General features: G+C 47.2%; 1 protein-coding gene across 3 annotated transcripts in view; it reads left to right on the top strand.

Moving 5' to 3' along the window:
• Window positions 1–1588: 1588 nt before the first annotated feature.
• LOC106607996 (histone-lysine N-methyltransferase NSD2) overlaps window positions 1589–22289 on the top strand; it is a 44911-nt gene continuing 24210 nt past the window's right edge. For 2 of the 3 annotated variants that reach the window (XM_045705381.2, XM_045705439.2), the window contains exons 1-11: window positions 1589–1722; window positions 3202–3865; window positions 4110–4275; window positions 4449–4618; window positions 4758–5192; window positions 9664–9826; window positions 9922–9978; window positions 10101–10216; window positions 14158–14475; window positions 17307–17433; window positions 17524–17712. In XM_045705381.2, the coding sequence (XP_045561337.2) occupies window positions 3227–3865; window positions 4110–4275; window positions 4449–4618; window positions 4758–5192; window positions 9664–9826; window positions 9922–9978; window positions 10101–10216; window positions 14158–14475; window positions 17307–17433; window positions 17524–17712 (2380 nt within the window). In that variant the 5' untranslated portion in view covers window positions 1589–1722; window positions 3202–3226. The remainder of the gene's footprint in view (window positions 1723–3201; window positions 3866–4109; window positions 4276–4448; window positions 4619–4757; window positions 5193–9663; window positions 9827–9921; window positions 9979–10100; window positions 10217–14157; window positions 14476–17306; window positions 17434–17523; window positions 17713–22289) is intronic. The other variant, XM_045705422.2, reaches the window with a different exon arrangement.

Here is a 22289-nt window from a genome sequence, read left to right on the forward strand (position 1 = left end):
TGATGAAGACAGCTTGTCTGTCCAAACGTTGGATAAATGTTTTAGCATCTGAGCTCCTGGAGAGTGCGGCTCTCCTTTATTCTAATAGGTGCGCGTTTCTTTCACCTCTAGATTATTGCGGGTGTAGTGAAATGCTTTTTCCCCCAGCTCCAACAGTGCAGTAGTATCTAACAATTCACAACAATACACACACATCTAAAGTAAAATAACGGAGTTAAGAAACATAAATATTATGTCGGAGTCCAGATTATAAATATAATTAAATGTATTTATCTAACCTTTATTTTCTCAAGGAGTCATACATATGTGATGGGATGTATTGACAATATGGACAGTATATGGATAGAATATGTAATATATGTGAAAAATAGTATATTACAGCAATATGAAGTGGGTATAAAGTTAAGAACAGTACAACAGAACAACAGTATGTAAACATTATGTAAACATTATTAAAGCAACCAGTGAGGGGCGACAGGTAGCCTAGTGAAGACGAATTAGTTAGTTAGCTAACTGGTTTAACTTAGCTAGGACCTCTGGGTTACGTTGGGCCAGTAACCGAAAAGTTGCTGGATCGAATCCCAGAGCTGATAAGGTAAAAATCTGTTGTTCTGCCCCTGAACAAGGCAGTTAACCCACTGTTCCCCGGGCCCTGAACAAGGCAGTTTAACCCACTGTTCCCTGGTAGGCTGTCATTGTAAATAAGAATTTGTTCTTAACTGACTTGCCTAGTTAAATTTCAACAACAACAATCCCTGACTATGTACATTGGGCAGCAGTCTCTAAGGTGCATGGTAAAGTAACCGGGTGGTAGCCGGCTAGTGACTGAAGTGGGGTACTGGGCAGCTAGCTAGCTAGCTAGTGGTGGCTATTTTGGCCTTGAGATAGAAGTGGCTCGGGTGGCTGTGGTCTTTGATGATCTTGTTGGCCTTCCTGTGACACCGGGTGCTGTAGATGTTCTGTGCTCCCGGTAATGTGTTGGGCCGCACCACCCTCTGGAGAGCCCTGCGGTTGCGGGTGGTGAAGTTGCCGTACCAGGCGGTGATACAGCCCGACAGGATGCTCTCAAGGTGCCGTTGCAGTACCAGGCGGCGATACAGCCCGACAGGATGCTCTCAAGGTGCCGTTGCCGTACCAAGCGGCGATACAGCCCGACAGGATGCTCTCAAGGTGCCGTTGCAGTACCAGGCGGCGATACAGCCCGACAGGATGCTCTCAAGGTGCCGTTGCAGTACCAGGCGGCGATACAGCCCGACAGGATGCTCTCAAGGTGCCGTTGCCGTACCAGGCGGCGATACAGCCCGACAGGATGCTCTCAAGATGCCGTTGCCGTACCAGGCGGCGATACAGCCCTACAGGATGCTCTCAAGGTGCATCTGTAAACGTTGTATCTCCTTCTATCTTTTTACGACAAAACACAGAAAAGCACAATATATGTATCTTTTTTCCTTTAACTCCGACCCCTACCTTTACTATAACCCTTACCTGACCGTCTCCATTTAAAATGTAAACGTCCCAAGGATCTCAAATAGCGCAGACATTTTTGAAAGGACCGGTTAAACTCGTCGCTCCTCCCAACCAATCGGAAGTGAGTATTTTTCGCGCTGATTGGGAGTAGAGTTTCCCGCAAGCTTTGATTCAAGTTGAATGAAATCGGCGTTTTCAAGATGATTCAAACAGACTATTTTCAAATTTGATAACTATTCGAGAAATTCAACACAGGTAATTTAACACATTACTAGAATTATGGAAGGACAAGTGTAGCATGGTCATCTTTGAATAAACTTGTCTCTTCTAACGTAGCGAGTTAGCTAGCAATGTAACGTTAGCTAGCTAGCTAGCTAGCTGTAGCTGCGCATGTCAGGCAAGTTGGCACGTCGCTAGCTAACTTTGAATGGTGGCTAGCTAGCCAGTTAGCTCCTCTAGCTAACTGACTTAACTCGGGAGCTAGTGTCATTGAGCGTCGGTTAATTTAAATCATTTTCGGATTCATTTCATTATGTGAAGTAGCTAACAGGACATTGCCATTCTGTATTTTTTCATATGGCACGGTTTAGTTGACGCTACGTTAGCTATCTGCAACTAACCTTGGCCATTAACGTAACCCAGAGGTCCTAGCTAAGTTAAACCAGTTAGCTAACTGTAACGTTAGCTAACTAATTCGTTATTGTTGTCGCGTCAGTATCTCAAAATGGGAAATATGTTACCATATTCCTAAAGAGTGAGACTTAGAAGAAAAGAAAAAGTGTATTGACTTTTATTTATTCGTAATATGTGATTGACAATGTCTACATTTTTCTGTTGGTGAAGTATGTTAACTAGCTAGACTGTCTCAAGTTTCCGCGGCTTTTCACGGTCGGCGATGCTGGCTGCGTTACTGTTAGCTTGTTACACATTGCATGTGGTTAGCGAGCTAGCTAGCTGTTCCTTGCCTGTACTAGCCATTCATTCAATGTTGGGACATTGCAGTAGTAAGCAGGCCAACTACTATAGAGTGTTTAGCGAGCTGGTAATTCTTCTGATTGTTACAGTAAATTATGTCAAATGTAGCAAAGTGTCCACTCGGTGCGTATCAGATACTACAGCTAGTAGTTGGTCAGCATGTTATCAAAGTAGCTAACTGTTCTACTAGCTAATTTGCACTGTTCCGATTTGAATGTGGAGCCATCTTAGTGCGTTAATGACGCGGCTTTATCAGCTTTCAGTCCAGTGTTTGATATATCCGCCTGTGCATTTTTCACTGACTATTTGTTTGCACTATTGTTCTGTTATATTGGAGTGTTAAGACTTTCTGCATCCTCCAACATGCATTGCTAAACCACTCAGAACAGGTGCAGTTGTGAATGTTGTTTTTCACCTGTAGATCAAGCTTGTTTGAATGCTCAGTATTGTCATTCTCGACTCTTAGGGGAAAAGCCCTGACTCTTCCATTAGACAATACACACTTTAAAAAATGAATGGCTGCCATAAAATATGCAATGTGAAATCTAGAATGCCTTATATTTTTCCATTAAATTAAGAGTTAGTGTAAGTATGATTTTTGATTGTCAAGTTACTTGACAACATCATGATGAGTAATGTAATAATCAGATTGATGCCTATTGAATCAGACTTTAAAGTGGAAGTGTGTTTGGAAGATGCGAGGGCTTTGGACCATAAAGTGTAATTCATTATTTCTCTCCTTCCCCCTCTGTGCTGTAGCTGAGTGAGGCTGGAGTTAGATGGGATGGACAGTAAGGGACGGTCTGGGATGGACAGTACCAGTAAGGGGAGGTCTCTTCCCTCGATGCCAGAGGCCCTCAACCCAGTCAGCATGAAGCAGCCGTCTGAGCCCCTGGGGGGGAGGAAGGGTCGGGGTGGGGGGGACCTGGGGGCGGACCCGGCCCTGCTGATGGACAAGGCAGCTGCCCAGTTGGCCGTGACGCTCCAGGACAGTGTTCTAAACAAGATGGCCTCCCATGGTCATAGTCATGAGAGGCTGAAGGACCTGACGTCCCGCATGCTGAACGGCGACCAGGACAAGCTGCCCAAGCTGTGCCCCCCCGAGCCCCCCATCCTGAAGGGTGCTGAGGCCCCGTCCTCCCACCCCAGCCCCCAGAGGAAGGCCACCTCCCCCGAGATTAAACTGAAGATCACCAAGATGGTGTCCAAGGGGAAGCCGGGGCGCTTCGAGGCGTTCTGTGGAGAGGGGCCCAACCTGCCTACTGAGGGCCTCCTGGTTCCAGCCAGTAGGGCAGGGAGGAAGAGAAGACTCATCAAACCCAAACCTCTGCACAAACTTTCCTCTGCCTCTAACCATGACCCAGTTCCTGTGGAGGTGTCAGCTGCCAGTCAGCCAGAAGATGGCACTGCTGCACCACAACAGGTGGGGCTGGGTTTTATAGTTCAATACACAGAAGGCCAGATCATTGACATAAAACAACTGTTGTATCTCTATGGGCTGGACCCTGACCAAATGAAAGGCTGACCATAGAGTGTCACTTGTGCCTGTCAGTCTTTGTGATTCAATAGAAGTTTATCATACACTCCTTGTGAGTCCTTGTTTCTGAGAGTCCTCCTGATCCTCAGTGTTAATATTGAGGTTTCTGACAGCATGCTGTTCCTCTCAGATGCAGCAGGCCAGTCCTCTGGTGGATCAGAGGCAGGAGGAGGAGCTCCCTGTCCATACAGTGTTCTCTGTGGGTGATGTGGTGTGGACCAAGGTGTCAGGATACCCATGGTGGCCCTGCATGGTCTCTACCGACCCAGAACTCAACACACACCTCAAACGCAAAGGTAGAAACGCATAACAGAACAGACTACCTGCCAAGTCCTTATACACACACACAGTTTGGTTACATTGAAAAGAGACATTAGAAAGCATGTTTTAGATGGCAATAGTGACCAGTGGAATATTTTTGCACAGAAGTTCTAACTAATGTTTTTAATGTAACTTTTTTTTTTTTTAGCAATTAACAGCCATACGTCTGGCATCCTGTACCACGTCCAGTATTTTGGGAACACCGCGGAGAGGGGTTACATCTTTGAGAAGAACATGGCCTCCTTCAGTAGGGAGGAGCAATATGTTGAGCTCTGCCATGGCAACAAACAACCATCTTCCCGGGTCGTCCACAGAAAGGTACAGTAACCTTAAACCCCCACTCAATTACTCAAGGTTTCTTCAGGAAATTGACCTTTTCTAACAATGACATCACTGTCGGCCTGAGCCCTGCTGTCCTTTACTAGTAGTTCTGAGTTTTACTGTCCTCTGTTCCCAGAGTTCCACTTCTTCCATACCCAGGAAGCTCCATGCCCAGTGGGTGGTGGGCATCACTCAGGCCAAGGAAGCTGCCAGCCTGGCCCTGGAGGAACGCCTGGCCAGGTTTACCTTTACCTACGATACTGACGGACCACACCTCAACCCCCGCCTGCTGGCTGAGCACGGCCCCGACACAGGACCAGAGCAGACAAAGGCCCAAACACCGGACCAGGAGCCATCCAGGCTGACTCTCCTGTCTCCCAGTCCAACCAGTCCCCCGGTCCAGCCCACCCCCACAGACTGCAGCACTTCGCTGGAGAAAAAGAAGAGCGGTGGCCCCAGAAACACAGCTGAGAAACGAGGGAAACGGAAGCAGAGCACTTCAACACTGAAAACGACTACAAAGACTAAAGTCCTGGTCTCCCATAAAGGACAAACACAGATGCCTTCTCAGGTCTGGATAAACTACAATCATTTTCATGGTCTATATACCTGTCCCTCCAGGATTTCGCAACACTTATGTGATTTCTGCGGCAAAAAATGCTTGATTTTTGCGGCAGCTTTTCTGAAATCCTGCCATACATTTTGCTATGTTTTTTCCCACGTTAATTTCATATAAATTAATAAGAAGTCATATGTGCTCCGTTTTAGGATGATTTCAAGCAGAAAACGACAACAATTAGAAACATCTAAAGTGCTCAATTGTGTTTATTTTCCTGAACAAACAGCTCCGTCATAATCCACTCACATCTCTCCATCAGGCTTGGGGCTTGCTATCAGCACGGGATGACCCTCCCATTCCCACTCTCACACACCTCTCCTCTCCATCAGGCTTGGGGCTTGCTATCAGCACGGGATGCACCTCCCATTCCCACTCTCACACACCTCTCCTCTCCATCAGGCTTGGGGCTTGCTATCAGCACGGGATGACCCTCCCATTCCCACTCTCACACACCTCTCCTCTCCATCAGGCTTGGGGCTTGCTATCAGCACGGGATGACCCTCCCATTCCCACTCTCACACACCTCTCCTCTCCATCAGGCTTGGGGCTTGCTATCAGCACGGGATGACCCTCCCATTCCCACTCTCACACACCTCTCCTCTCCATCAGGCTTGGGGCTTGCTATCAGCACGGGATGACCCTCCCATTCCCACTCTCACACACCTCTCCTCTCCATCAGGCTTGGGGCTTGCTATCAGCACGGGATGACCCTCCCATTCCCACTCTCACACACCTCTCCTCTCCATCAGGCTTGGGGCTTGCTATCAGCACGGGATGACCCTCCCATTCCCACTCTCACACACCTCTCCTCTCCATCAGGCTTGGGGCTTGCTATCAGCACGGGATGACCCTCCCATTCCCACTCTCACACACCTCTCCTCTCCATCAGGCTTGGGGCTTGCTATCAGCACGGGATGACCCTCCCATTCCTTCTCTTTCTCAAAAAACCCAAATAGATTCAAAGGTGATCAATCACTTTCAATTTGAAGATCGATATTTCTTTCTAATAAGTTTTTAATAAGAGATTGTGATTTTATTTTTTTTCTTTCTGAAAGAGTCATAAGGGAGATGTACTTTTAAAACAGTATTACCATTTTTTTTAAATCCAGAAAGATTGTTCTTTCGTGAACAGTGTTAAGTTTTAGAGTTTATCTAGTATGGGCTATGTGCGTCCCACCCGCGGTACAGCCAGTGAAATAACAGGGCGGCAAATTCAAAACAACAAAAATCTCATAATTCAAATTTCTCAAACATACAAGTATTATACACCATTTTAAAGATAAGATTCTCCTTAATCTAACCACAGTGTCCGGTTTCAAAAAGGCTTTACGGCGAAAGCAAAACATTACATTGTTAGGACATCACCTTGACAAGAAAAACCACACAGCCATTTTCCAAGCAAGGAGAGGCGTCACAAAAAACAGAAATACAGCTAAAATAAATCACTAACCTTTGATCTTCATCAGATGACACTCCCAGGACTCAATGTTACAAAATAATGTATGTTTTGTTCGATAAAGTTCATATTTATATCCATAAACCCCATTTTACATTGGCGCGTGATGTTAACCTCTCTAGGGTATGTGGGACGAAATCGTCCCACCTACTCAACAGCCAGTGGAATCCCGTGGCGCGATATTCAAATACCTTAGAAATCCTATTACTTCAATTTCTCAAACATATGACTATTTTACACCATTTTAAAGACAAGACTCTCGTTAATCTAACCACACTGTCCGATTTCAAAAAGGCTTTACAACGAAAGCAAAACATTAGATTATGTCAGCAGAGTACCCAGCCAGAAATAATCAGACACCCATTTTTCAAGCTAGCATATAATGTCACAAAAAACAAAGCCACAGCTAAATGCAGCACTAACCTTTGATGATCTTCATCAGATGACAACCCTAGGACATTATGTTATACAATACATGCATGTTTTGTTCAATCAAGTTCATATTTATATCAAAAACCAGCTTTTTACATTAGCATGTGACTAGCATTCCCACCGAACACTGCCAGTGAATTTACTAAATTACTCACGATAAAGGTTCACAAAAAGCATAATTATTTTCAGCATTATAGATACAGAACTCCTCTATGCACTCGATATGTCCGATTTTAAAATAGCTTTTCGGTGAAAGCACATTTAGCAATATTCTCAGTAGATAGCCCGGCATCACAGGGCTAGCTATTTAGACACCCAGCAAGTTTAGCACTCACCAAAGTCAGATTTACTATAAGAAAAATGTTATTACCTTTGCTGTCTTCGTCAGAATGCACTCCCAGGACTTCTACTTCAATAACAAATGTTGGTTTGGTCCCAAATAATCCATAGTTATATCCAAATAGCGGCGTTTTGTTCGTGCGTTCAAGACACTATCCGAAAGGGTAAATAAGGGTGACGAGCATGGCGCAATTCGTGACAAAAAAATTCTAAATATTCCATTACCGTACTTCGAAGCATGTCAACCGCTGTTTAAAATCCATTTTTTATCCCATTTTTCTCATAAAAAAGCGATAATATTCCGACCGGGAATCTGCGTTTAGGTACACAGACGAAAGAAAATAAAGCATGGGGTCGACTCGGGCACGAGCCTAAGCCCATTGTCCTCTGATCGGCCACTTGCCAAACGCGATAATGTGTTTCAGCCAGAGGCTGCCTCGATATCGTTCAGCTTTTTCCCGGGCTCTGAGAGCCTATGGGAGCCGTAGGAAGTGTCACGTTATAACAAAGATCCTCAGTCTTCAATAAAAAGAGCCAAGATGAAACACAACTTGTCAGATAGGCCACTTCCTGCATGGAATCTTCTCAGGTTTTGGCCTGCCATATGAGTTCTGTTATACTCATAGACACCATTCAAACAGTTTTAGAAACTTTAGGGTGTTTTCTATCCAAATCAATTATATACATATTCTAGTTTCTGGGCAGTAGTAATAACCAGCTTAAATCGGGTACGTTTTTTATCCGGCCGTGCAAATACTGCCCCCTACCCTAGAGAGGTTAAGAAAATGTATTCCCACCAAAACTACCGGTGAACGAGCACATCAATTTACAAAAATACTCATCATAAACATTGATAAACTTTACAACAGTTATTGAAAGAATTATAGATATACTACTCCTTAATGCAACCGCTGTGTCAGATTTTAAAATGGCTTTTCTGCGAAAGCACATTTTTCAATATTCTGAGTACAGAGCTCAGCCATCAAAGCAAGCTATACAGTTACCCGCCAAGTTCTCGAGTCAATTAAGCTCAGAATTAGTATTATAAATCTTCCCTTACCTTTGCTGATCTTCGTCGGAATGCACTCCCAGGACTCCTACTTCCACAAGAAATGTTCTTTTTGTTCGAAATACTCCATATTTATGTCCAAATACCTCTGTTTTGTTCAGGTCACTAATCCAAAGGCATAACGCGCGAGCGCAGAACCAGAGACGAAAAGTCAAATACTTCCATTATCGTTCATAGAAACATGTCAAACGATGTTTACAATCAATCCTTAGGGTCTTTTTAACATAAAACGTCGATAATATTCCAACCGGACAATAGCGTATTCATTGGAGGAAAAAGGAGAGGCGTGCCAATGTGCCCGCGCAGTAAACAACTCACTGGTCCCAGGCAGTCCACTGATTGACTGAGCTCCTATTCTCTGCCCAGTAACATTAGACGCATGACTGAGCTCCTATTCTCTGTCCAGTAACAGTAGACGCATGACTGAGCTCCTATTCTCTGCCCAGTAACATTAGACGCATGACTGAGCTCCTATTCTCTGTCCAGTAACAGTAGACGGATGAAACAAGTTTCTAAAGGCTGTTGACAGCCAATGGAAGTGCAAAATGACCCCACAGACACTGTAGTTTGAATAGGGATTAGATAGAACTACAAGTCACTTCCTGGTAGGATTTTTTTCTCAGGTTTTTGCCTGCCATATGAGTTCTGTTATACTCACAGACATCATTCAAACAGTTTTAGAAACGTCAGAGTGTTTTCTATCCAAATCTACTAATAATATGCATATCCTACGTTCTGAGCCCGAGAAGTAGGCAGTTTAATTTGGGCACGTCATTCATCCGAATACTGCTGGCAATGCTGGCAAATAGCACTCTGTGCTTTGAGCAGCGCTCTCCATAGACAGACTGGGGAGAGCAGAGTGCCGACCACCCTAGTAAAGCCAAGATTAGCGGAGTAAAAGTTTGAGTAAAATGCCACTCACCTTGATTCTTTCAGCGGGGATTGGTAATATAATAATATGCGCTGATTGGTTGATTTTTGCATTGAATTATGCGATCTCAGAATCCTGGGAATCCTGGAAGGGACTGATATACTGTTATCTACAGGCCAAATGTATTGTGTTTAGAAAGTGACTGTTTTCACTCTTTTGTGTTGTCCTTATTTTTGAGGAAGTTGTTGTTTTGTAGGATCTTGTCTCCCCTAGCTCAGAGACTGAACTACTTGAACCTCACAAGCAGAAACAGAAGTCCAACCTGAAACCTCAACTACCTGCCAAGACAGCGAGGAAAAGGTCCAAAGGGGTTGCCATGACTACCAACATGCTAGAAACCCTGTCACGTGCACCTATAGGTAAGTCAGGGTCATATCAACATATCGTCAGTTATAGATAGGGTATTATTTAGTTTTGTAAAAAATGTCAGCTAACATGTCGGTTTTCCTCCTAGCTAAGAAAGGTACCAAGACCTGTCCCGTTAAAGAACAGCGAAAGGCAGAACCTAAAGGTGGAAAGTTGTTGATACTCGCCGTTAGTTCCACTGAGTCTCTACTGATCAGGTGAACGTTTGCCGTGAGGGTCCCTCAGTTGTAGTTTCATCACAATCTGGCCTCTTTAACTTGTTTCCAGGTAAGAAGGATCCTCAGAAGAAGAAGCAGCAGCTGCCTGGTAAACAAGCTCTAGAGATCGATGAGGACAAGGACCAACAACCCAAGAAGATACGTGGAGTTGGCGCCAAACAGAAGGTGAGTTATTATACGGTATGAAACGTTGGTGTATCCAGTATGATCGCTGTTCGTACTGGTTGAAGATACGTGGAGTTGGCGCCAAACAGAAGGTGAGTTATTATGAAACGTTGGTGTATCCAGTATGATCGCTGTTTTCCATTCGTACTGGTTGACGGCTAAACAGCCGGTAAGACTTTTTCCACTTCATATTAACAAGGCTACTTTTTCATTTAAACGTTTAAATACGGTAGTCAGAATTTAAGTTGAGCCCTCTCCTGCTAGAATGAACGATATGCATCTCCTAGCGATCTATTGAGAGGAAAGTCACCTGTCGGGTCACAAAGCGAGCAATGACAGAGAACGGCTGGTTTCACAGTCTGTTCCACCTCCCAGTAGCTGGTTGCAGTCAAATGTCATTACATTAAAGAGGTGGAGAGCATGATGCTCCTACATTACAATGGTAAGTGGTAACGAATGATGTGTCGAAATCAACTCAGCCTAGTTTTCTGGCAAATTCATTTATTTTCTTTGAGTCGTGGTGCGTTGGCCATTTTTTTATCAAATTTGATTTGTCACATGCTTTGTAGACTAACAGTAAAATGCTTAGTTACGGGTCCGTTTCCAACACCGCAGAGTTAAAGATATTATTAAATAGAAATGACACGAGGAATAAAAATAACTTGGCTACACACACACACACAGTAATTAGAAAAGAACGTGGCTGGTATAATGGGGAGCGTGAACAGAACGTGGCTGGGTATAATAGGGAGCGTGAACAGAACGTGGCTGGGTATAATGGGGAGCGTGAACAGAACGTGGCTGGGTATAATAGGGAGCGTGAACAGAACGTGGATGGGTATAATGGGGAGCGTGAACAGAACGTGGCTGGGTATAATAGGGAGCGTGAACAGAACGTGGCTGGGTATAATAGGGAGCGTGAACAGAACGTGGCTGGGTATAATAGGGAGCGTGAACAGAACGTGGCTGGGTATAATAGGGAGCGTGAACAGAACGTGGCTGGGTATAATAGGGAGCGTGAACAGAACGTGGCTGGGTATAATAGGGAGCGTGAACAGAACGTGGCTGGGTATAATGGGGAGCGTGAACAGAACGTGGCTGGGTATAATAGGGAGCGTGAACAGAACGTGGCTGGGTATAATAGGGAGCGTGAACAGAACGTGGCTGGGTATAATAGGGAGCGTGAACAGAACGTGGCTGGGTATAATGGGGAGCGTGAACAGAACGTGGCTGGGTGTAATAGGGAGCGTGAACAGAACGAGGCTGGGTGTAATAGGGAGCGTGAACAGAACGTGGCTGGGTATAATAGGGAGCGTGAACAGAACGTGGCTGGGTATAATGGGGAGCGTGAACAGAACGTGGCTGGGTGTAATAGGGAGCGTGAACAGAACGAGGCTGGGTGTAATAGGGAGCGTGAACAGAACGTGGCTGGGTATAATGGGGAGCGTGAACAGAACGTGGCTGGGTGTAATGGGGAGCGTGAACAGAACGTGGCTGGGTGTAATGGGGAGCGTGAACAGAACGTGGCTGGGTATAATGGGGAGCGTGAACAGAACGTGGCTGGGTATAATAGGGAGCGTGAACAGAACGTGGCTGGGTATAATAGGGAGCGTGAACGGAACGTGGCTGGGTATAATAGGGAGCGTGAACAGAACGTGGCTGGGTGTAATGGGGAGCGTGAACAGAACGTGGCTGGGTGTAATGGGGAGCGTGAACAGAACGTGGCTGGGTGTAATGGGGAGCGTGAACAGAACGTGGCTGGGTATAATAGGGAGCGTGAACAGAACGTGGCTGGGTATAATAGGGAGCGTGAACAGAACGTGGCTGGGTATTCACTGCTGGTTTGGGGTCACGTAGAACTTATTGTTTTGAAAGAAAAGCAAAAAAATAGAACATTCCTTTAAAATAACATGAAATTGATCAGAAATACAGTGTAGACATTAATGTTGTAAATGACTATTGTAGCTGGAAACGATTAAAAAATAATCTAAGGGAATATCTACATAGGCGTACAGAGGTCCATTATCAGCAACCATCACTCCTGTGTTCCAATGGCACGTTGTGTTAGCTAATCCAAGTTTATCATTTTAAAAGGATAATTGATCATTAAAAAAACCTTTTTCAATTATGTTAGAACAGCTGAAAACTGTTGTTCTGGTTAACCTCTTACATCTAGACGTTCCGCTAGCGGAACACCTGCTCCAATGTCCAATGATGGGCGTGGCGCAAATGACAAATTCCTCAAAAATACAAAAACTTCAATTTTTCAAACATATGACTATTTTACACCATTTTAAAGATAAGACTCTCCTTTATCTAACCACACTGTCCGATTTCAAAAAGGCTTTACAGCGAAAGCAAAACATTTAGATTATGTCAGCAGAGTACCCAGCCAGAAATAATCAGACACCCATTTTTCAAGCTAGCATATGTCACAAAAAACAAAACCACAGCTAAATGCAGCACTAACCTTTGATGATCTTCATCAGATGACAACCCTAGGACATTATGTTATACAATACATGCATGTTTTGTTCAATCAAGTTCATATTTATATCAAAAACCAGCTTTTTACATTAGCATGTGACGTTCAGAACTAGCATTCCCACCGAACACTTCCGGTGAATTTACTAAATTACTCACGATAAACGTTCACAAGAAACATAAATTATTTTAAGAATTTATAGATACAGAACTCCTTTATGCAATCGAGGTGTCCGATTTTAAAATAGCTTTTCGGTGAAAGCACATTTTGCAATATTCTGAGTAGATAGCCCGGCCATCATGGCTAGCTATTTAGACACCCACCAAGTTTAGCCCTCACCAAACTCAGATTTACTATAAGAAAAATGTTATTACCTTTGCTGTTCCTTGTCAGAATGCACTCCCAGGACTTCTACTTCAATAACAAATGTTGGTTTGGTTCCAAATAATCCATTGTTATATCCAAATAGCGGCGTTTTGTTCGTGCGTTCCAGACACTATCCGAAGGGTAAAGAAGTGTGACGCACCCGGCGCGTTTCGTGACAAAAAAATTCAAAATATTCCATTACCGTACTTCGAAGCATGTCAAACGCTGTTTAAAATCAATTTTTATGCGATTTCTCGTAAAAAAGCGATAATATTCCGACCGGGAAACCCTGTTTTCGTTCAAAGACGTCTCGTGCACGCGCCCCAGTCTCATTGTTCTCAGATCGACCACTATCCAAATGCGCTAATGTTTTTCAGCCATGGCCTGCAAAGTCATCATTCAACGTTCTGGTGCCTTCTGACAGCCTGTGGGAGCGTTAGAAAATGTCACGTTACAGCAGAGATCCCCTGTTTTGGATAGAGATGATCAAGGAGGCCAAGAAATAGTCAGAGGGCGCTTCCTGTTTGGGATCTTCTCAGGGTTTTGGCCTGCCAAATGAGTTCTGTTATACTCACAGACACCATTCAAACAGTTGTAGAAACTTTGGAGTGTTTTCTATCCAAAGCTAATAACTATATGCATATTCTAGTTTCTGGGCAGGAGTAATAATCAGATTAAATCGGGTACGTTTTTTATCCGGCCGTGAAAATACTGCCCCCTATCCATAACAAGTTAACTAGGTCTATCCTTGCAGCACTTGACCACAGGACTGGAAAATAATCAAGATAAGACAAAATTAGACCCTGCAGGATTTGCTTATTTTCCTGGGAAGTAAACTCAGTTAAAGCATTAAATAATTTAGCTGTGTATTTTGGATTGTATCAAGGCATTAGAATGTACTGGAGGCCACCAAAACCAAGCTGGCCCGCGGGAACCTGTCTGGACCCTTTTTCTAGCTGGCTACTCCTTCTAGCTGGCTACTCCTTCTAGCTGGCTACTCCATGTACGTGTGGAAAACACTGCCAGTCTGTTGCCTTTTTAGATGTCCGTGATGACGAGTCGGATTTTCCTCTCCTAACTCTAACCTCAGGCTGTGGCAGCAGACTCCTCCGCCCCCACGAAGAAGAGAAACAGGAAGATGACGGAGACGGAAGTTAAAGGATTCATTAGTTCTAAATCGCCAGAGAAAGAACCAGAGAAGACAAAGCCAATCATGAAGAGGAGGCTGGACTCAGCCAGCCAATTAGCAGCCTCCCAGACCAAGAAGAGGAAGCGAGCAGCAGCCAGTCCTGAGCCAGAGGGTTCTGGCATTGAGGAGCGTCCAGAGTCCCCCAGTGACAGCGTAGACCAGGCCAACGGGGCCAAGAAGACCAACGGAGGAGCCCCCAAGAAGGAATCTGTCTGTCAGGTGAGAACAGCTCATCTCCTAGGGTTGGGGGAGGAGTTTCAGTGTGTTATGTTGGCGGTGTGGGGTTCACTATGCTGTTGGCGGTGTGGGGTTCACTATGCTGCTGGCGGTGTGGGGTTCACTATGTTGCTGGCGGTGTGGGGTTCACTATGTTGCTGGCGGTGTGGGGTTCACTATGTTGCTGGCGGTGTGGGGTTCACTATGTTGCTGGCGGTGTGGGGTTCACTATGTTGCTGGCGGTGTGGGGTTCACTATGTTGCTGGCGGTGTGGGGTTCACTATGTTGCTGGCGGTGTGGGGTTCACTATGTTGCTGGCGGTGTGGGGTTCACTATGCTGCTGGCGGTGTGGGGTTCACTATGCTGCTGGCGGTGTGGGGTTCACTATGCTGCTGGCTGCTGGCGGTGTGGGGTTCACTATGCTACTGGCTGCTGGCGGTGTGGGGTTCACTATGCTGCTGCTGGCTGTTGTCGGTGTGGGGTTCACTATGCTGCTGTTGGCGGTGTGGGGTTCACTATGCTGTTGGCGGTGTGGGGTTCACTATGCTGCTGGCTGGCTGTTGGCGGTGTGGGGTTCACTATGCTGCTGCTGGCTGTTGGCGGTGTGGGGTTCACTATGCTGCTGCTGGCTGTTGTCGGTGTGGGGTTCACTATGCTGCTGCTGGCTGCTGTCGGTGTGGGGTTCACTATGCTGTTGGCGGTGTGGGGTTCACTATGCTGCTGGCGGTGTGGGGTTCACTATGTTGCTGGCGGTGTGGGGTTCACTATGTTGCTGGCGGTGTGGGGTTCACTATGCTGTTGGCGGTGTGGGGTTCACTATGCTGCTGGCGGTGTGGGGTTCACTATGCTGCTGCTGGCTGTTGGCGGTGTGGGGTTCACTATGCTGCTGCTGGCTGCTGTCGGTGTGGGGTTCACTATGCTGTTGGCGGTGTGGGGTTCACTATGCTGCTGCTGGCTGTTGTCGGTGTGGGGTTCACTATGCTGCTGCTGGCTGTTGGCGGTGTGGGGTTCACTATGCTGTTGGCGGTGTGGGGTTCACTATGCTGCTGGCGGTGTGGGGTTCACTATGCTGCTGTTGGCGGTGTGGGGTTCACTATGCTGCTGTTGGCGGTGTGGGGTTCACTATGCTGCTGTTGGCGGTGTGGGGTTCACTATGCTGCTGTTGTGGGTGTGGGGTTCACTATGCTGCTGCTGGCTGTTGTGGGTGTGGGGTTCACTATGCTGCTGTTGGCGGTGTGGGGTTCACTATGCTGCTGGCGGTGTGGGGTTCACTATGCTGCTGCTGGCTGTTGGCGGTGTGGGGTTCACTATGCTGCTGGCGGTGTGGGGTTCACTATGCTGCTGCTGGCTGTTGGCGGTGTGGGGTTCACTATGCTGCTGCTGGCTGTTGTCGGTGTGGGGTTCACTATGCTGCTGCTGGCTGTTGGCGGTGTGGGGTTCACTATGCTGCTGCTGGCTGCTGTCGGTGTGGGGTTCACTATGCTGTTGGCGGTGTGGGGTTCACTATGCTGCTGGCGGTGTGGGGTTCACTATGCTGCTGGCGGTGTGGGGTTCACTATGCTGCTGGCGGTGTGGGGTTCACTATGCTGCTGCTGGCTGTTGGCGGTGTGGGGTTCACTATGCTGCTGCTGGCTGCTGTCGGTGTGGGGTTCACTATGCTGTTGGCGGTGTGGGGTTCACTATGCTGCTGCTGGCTGTTGTCGGTGTGGGGTTCACTATGCTGCTGCTGGCTGTTGGCGGTGTGGGGTTCACTATGCTGCTGCTGGCGGTGTGGGGTTCACTATGCTGCTGTTGGCGGTGTGGGGTTCACTATGCTGCTGTTGGCGGTGTGGGGTTCACTATGCTGCTGTTGGCGGTGTGGGGTTCACTATGCTGCTGGCGGTGTGGGGTTCACTATGCTGCTGCTGGCTGTTGGCGGTGTGGGGTTCACTATGCTGCTGGCGGTGTGGGGTTCACTATGCTGCTGCTGGCTGTTGGCGGTGTGGGGTTCACTATGCTGCTGCTGGCTGTTGGCGGTGTGGGGTTCACTATGCTGTTGGCGGTGTGGGGTTCACTATGCTGCTGTTGGCGGTGTGGGGTTCACTATGCTGCTGCTGGCTGTTGGCGGTGTGGGGTTCACTATGCTGCTGGCGGTGTGGGGTTCACTATGCTGCTGCTGGCTGTTGGCGATGTGGGGTTCACTATGCTGCTGGCGGTGTGGGGTTCACTATGTTGCTGCTGGCTGTTGGCGGTGTGGGGTTCACTATGCTGCTGGCGGTGTGGGGTTCACTATGCTGCTGGCGGTGTGGGGTTCACTATGCTGCTGCTGGCGGTGTGGGGTTCACTATGCTGCTGCTGGCGGTGTGGGGTTCACTATGCTGCTGCTGGCGGTGTGGGGTTCACTATGCTGCTGCTGGCGGTGTGGGGTTCACTATGCTGCTGCTGGCGGTGTGGGGTTCACTATGCTGCTGCTGGCGGTGTGGGGTTCACTATGCTGCTGCTGGCGGTGTGGGGTTCACTATGCTGCTGCTGGCGGTGTGGGGTTCACTATGCTGCTGCTGGCGGTGTGGGGTTCACTATGCTGCTGCTGGCGGTGTGGGGTTCACTATGCTGCTGCTGGCGGTGTGGGGTTCACTATGCTGCTGCTGGCGGTGTGGGGTTCACTATGCTGCTGCTGGCGGTGTGGGGTTCACTATGCTGCTGCTGGCGGTGTGGGGTTCACTATGCTGCTGCTGGCGGTGTGGGGTTCACTATGCTGCTGCTGGCGGTGTGGGGTTCACTATGCTGCTGGCGGTGTGTGTTGTAGGTGTGGGGTTCACTGTGTTGCTGTGTGTGTGTGTGTGTGTGTGTTGTAGGTGTGTGAGCAGGCTGGAGAGGACGTGGTGCCATGTGAAGGTCTGTGTTGTGGGTCCTTTCACCTCTCCTGTCTAGGATCCATCCTCCAACCACAGGACAGGCTGCTCTGTCCAGACTGCACCTCAGGTAAGATCATCAGTCAGGCTGCTTGTCTGTAGCAGCTCAGGTAATGACTGGTGGCAGGTTAACCCCATCTCTCTGTCCTCTCCTCTCCAGGGGTGCACCAGTGTTTCAGCTGTAAGCTGTCGGAGGGCCAGGTGCATCGCTGTAACGTGCAGCACTGTGGGAAGTTCTACCATGAAGCCTGCGTCCGGCCCAACGCCCTCACGGTGTTCGACAACAAGGGCTTCCGCTGCCCCCTCCACACCTGTCTCAGCTGCCACTCTAAACCCAAGGCTACCAAGGGTGAGTCAGTACCCTAACCCTAGGCTACCGGAGGCGAGATGTGCTGATCCGTTGTGGGGATGGAGCAGTCCATCCCTCTAAGACATGGTGCTACTGAAATTGCATATGGTTGTATTATGTAAGAACAATGGTGGAACACTAAAAAAGTATTATTTTATAACAAATGTGCGTTCTCCTGCGTTGGATAGTGGTCGCTGTCCGTGGTTCTGAAACACATCAGGGCGGTTCTGAATTGGCGCCTTTTCCTAGACCATGTTGCGATGGGCATAATGGCAAAGTTAACCAGCATATTGGTGTTGAGAACAATGTGGCGGAGGCAGCAGCAGAGGGAGGAGATGAGGAAACAGACCTTGACTTATTGTCTAAGGAAAGGGAGGAGAGAGGAAACAGACCTTGACTTATTGTCTAAGGAAAGGGAGGAGAGAGGGAACAGACCTTGACTTATTGTCTAAGGAAAGGGAGGAGAGAGGGAACAGACCTTGACTTATTGTCTAAGGAAAGGGAGGAGATGAGGAAACAGACCTTGACTTATTGTCTAAGGAAAGGGAGGAGAGAGGGAACAGACCTTGACTTATTGTCTAAGGAAAGGGAGGAGAGAGGGAACAGACCTTGACTTATTGTCTAAGGAAAGGGAGGAGATGAGGAAACAGACCTTGACTTATTGTCTAAGGAAAGGGAGGAGATGAGGGAACAGACCTTGACTTATTGTCTAAGGAAAGGGAGGAGATGAGGAAACAGACCTTGACTTATTGTCTAAGGAAAGGGAGGAGAGAGGGAACAGACCTTGACTTATTGTCTAAGGAAAGGGAGGAGAGAGGGAACAGACCTTGACTTATTGTCTAAGGAAAGGGAGGAGAGAGGAAACAGACCTTGACTTATTGTCTAAGGAAAGGGAGGAGAGAGGGAACAGACCTTGACTTATTGTCTAAGGAAAGGGAGGAGAGAGGAAACTCCAACTTAATTATGTCTATAATCCATAGCCTAACTGTTAATGTGCCGGTCTTTTATAAATCAAAATCTAATTTTATTTGTCACATGCGCCGAATACAAAAGGTATCGTGAAATGCTTACGAGCCCTTAATCAACAATGCAGGGGGTTTAAAAAAATATAGGTAACATGAACTAAAGGAAAAATAGTAACCAGATAATATGGCTATATAGAAGTACCAGTACCGAGTCAATGTGCAAAGGTACGGTTAGTAGAGGTAACTGAGGTCATATGTACATATAGGTAGGTGTATAGTGACTATGCATAGTTAATTAACGGAGTGGCAGCAGCATCGGGGGGGTGTGTGTGTGTGTGTGTGTGTGTGGGGTTAGAGTCCAGTGAGTGTACATCGAGCCTATGCAAGAGTTGTTGCACAAATAAATAATAAAATAAGGGGTCAATGCAAATACCCCAGGTAGCCATTTGATGAACTGTTCAGCAGTCTGATGGCTTGTGGGGTAGAAGCTGTTAAGGAGCCGTTTGGTCCCAGACTTGGCCCCCCGGTACCGCTTTCCATGCGGTAGCAGAGAGAACAGTCTATGACTAGGGTGGCTGGAGTCTTTGACCATTTTTTGCAACTTCCTCTGACACCGCCTGGTATAGGTCCTGGATGGCGGGAGCTCGGCCCTGTGATGTACTGGGCCTTCCTCTGACACCGCCTGGTATAGGTCCTGGATGGCAGGGAGCTCGGCCCTGTGATGTACTGGGCTGTACGCATTACCCTCTGTAGCGCCTTGCGGTCGGAGGCCGAGCACTTACCATACCAGGCGGTGATGCAACCGGTCAGGATGCTCTCGACTGTCTTGATGTGTTTGGACCATAATAGGTCCTTAGTGTTGTGGACACCAAGGAACTTGACTCTCTCAACCCGCTCCGCTACAGCCCCGTTGATATGAGTGGGGGCGTGCTCGGCCCTCCTTTTCCTGGAGTCCACGATCAGCTCCTTTTGTCACATTGAGGGAGAGGTTGTTGTCCTGGCGCCACACTGCCAGGTCTCTGAACTCCTCCCTATAGGCTGCTCTCGGTCGGTGATCAGGCCTACCTACCACCGTTGTGTCATCAGCAAACTTAATGATGGTGTTGGAGTCGTGCCTGGCCATGCAGTCATGGGTAAACAGGGAGTACAGGAGGGGACTGAGCACACACCCCTGAGGGGCCCCTGTGTTAAGGATCAGCGTGGCGGATGTGTTACCTACCCTCACCACCTGGGGGCATCCCGTCAGGAAGTCATAAGATCCAGTTGCAGAGGGAGGTGTTTAGTCCCAGGGTCCTTATCTCAGTGATGAGCTTTGAGGGCACTATGATGTTAAACGCTGAGCTGTAGTCAATGAACAGCATTCTCACATAGGAGTTCCTTTTGTCCAGGTGGGAAAGGGCAGTGTGGAGTAGAGGTCGACCGATTATTTTTCTATGCCGATTTATTGGAGGCCCAAAAAAGCCGGTACCGATTAATCGGCCGATTATTATGCTTTTTTTTTTTGTGTATATACACACACACACACACACACACACACACACAGCTCTGAAGTGACAACGATACTGAAGAGTCTGCTTAGGAGACTCTTCCGGCCGTGAAAATACAGCCCCCTACACCCCAACAGGTTAACTAAAATGTCAACCCAAATACTTCTGGCAGGGCAATAATAGTCCAGCGCTAATCAACATCAACGGGAAGTGCATTTGAAAATAGAAAGTCTGCTGCAGTGTAAAGCACTGGAACGATAGAGGGGAAAAGAGAGACGGAAAGAGATCTTAGCTGTTGACTTCAGGCAGTTGTCTGACCGTCCGATGTTTTGTTGGCTTGTATGTCAAAGCTTCGCAACAATGTTGCTACTAATCCACGCGATCCATAACCGGCACGGTCCCCAACGATAACAACCACGACCTAGAGGGGTCACACCGACGAGTTAAACACTTTATAAACTAAACACGCTGAAAATAAACAAGGACTTCTGCAGCATAGCACACCCAATCAAACTGTCGCGCCAACCAAGAGCTTCCTCCTAGAGAGCTGAAAGAGCTATCTTTATCTCCTCCTTCCTAGTGGCACAACCTTACAGCCTTAATCTTAAATGGATTAAATGAAAACAATTCCTCGTCAATCTACACATACTACTCAATAAGGACAAAGCGAAAACAGGTTTTTAGACATTTTGGAACGTTATTAAAATTAAAACGTTCCTTATTTACGTAAGTATTCAGACCTTTTGCTATGAGACCTGAAATTGAGCTCAGATGCATCCTGTTTCCATTGATCATCCTTGAGATGTTTCTAGAACTTGATTGGAGTCCACCTGTGGTAAATTCAACTGATTGGACATGATTTGGAAAGGCACACACCTGTCTATATAAGGTCCCACAGTTGACAGTGCATGTCAGAGCAAAAACCAAGCCATGAGGTCGAAGGAATTGTCCGTAGAGCTCCGAGAAAGGATTGTGTCGAGGCACAGATCTGGCGAAGGATACCAAAACATTTCTGCAGCATTGAAGGTCCCAAAGAACACAGTGGCCTCCATCATTCTTAAATGGAAGAAGTTTGGAACCACCAAGACTCTTCCTAGAGCTGACCGCCCGGCCAAACTGAGCAATCAGGGGAGAAGGGCCTGGGTCCGGGAGGTGACCAAGAACCCGATGGTCACTCTGACAGAGCTCGAGGTTCTCTGTGGATATGGGACAACCATCTCTGCAGCACTCCAATCAGGCCTTTATGGTAGAGTGGCCAGATGGAAGCCACTCCTCAGTAAAAGGCACATGACAGCCCGCTTGGAGTTTGCCAAAAGGCACCTAAAGGACTCTGACTATTAGAAACAAGATTCTCTGGTCTGATGAAACCAAGACTGAACTCTTTGGCCTGAATGCCAAGCGTTACATCTGTAGGAAACCTGGCACCATCCCTATGGTGAAGCATGGTGGTGGCAGCATCATGCTGTGGGGATGTTTTTCAGCGGCAGGGACTGGGAGACTATTCAGGATCAAAGGAAAGATGAACGGAGCAAAGTACAGAGATCCTTGATGAAAACCTGCTCCAGAGCGCTCAGGACCTCAGACTGGGGCGAAGGTTATTCTTCCAACTGAACAATGAACCTAAGCACACAGCCAAGACAACACAGGAGTGGCTTCGGGACAAGTCTCAATGGCCTTGATTGGCCCAGCCAGAGCCCGTACTTGAACCTGATCGGACTTCTCTGGATAGATCTGAAAATAGCTGTGCAGCGACGCTCCCCATCCAACCTGATAGAGCTTGAGAGGATCTGCAGAGAAGAATGGGAGAAACTCCCCAAATACAGGTGTTGCCAAGCTTGTAGCGTCATACCCAAGAAGACCTGAGGCTGTAATCGCTGCCAAAGGTGCTTCAACAAAGTACTGAGTAAAGGGTCTGAATACTTATGTAAATGTTATATTTCGTTTTTAACAATAAATTTGCAAACATTTCTAAACTTTTTTTGCTTTTTTATTATGAGATATTGTGTGTAGATTGATGAGGGGGGGGGAAACTATTTTATCACTTTTTGTTTTAGGAATGGGAGGAGCTTCCCAAATACAATAGACTTTCAATGTGGCACTGTCATAAGATGCCAGCTTTCCAACA

This window comes from Salmo salar, chromosome 01, assembly GCF_965601325.2.
Source record: "Salmo salar chromosome 01, fSalSal1, whole genome shotgun sequence".
NCBI lineage: Eukaryota > Metazoa > Chordata > Actinopteri > Salmoniformes > Salmonidae > Salmo > Salmo salar.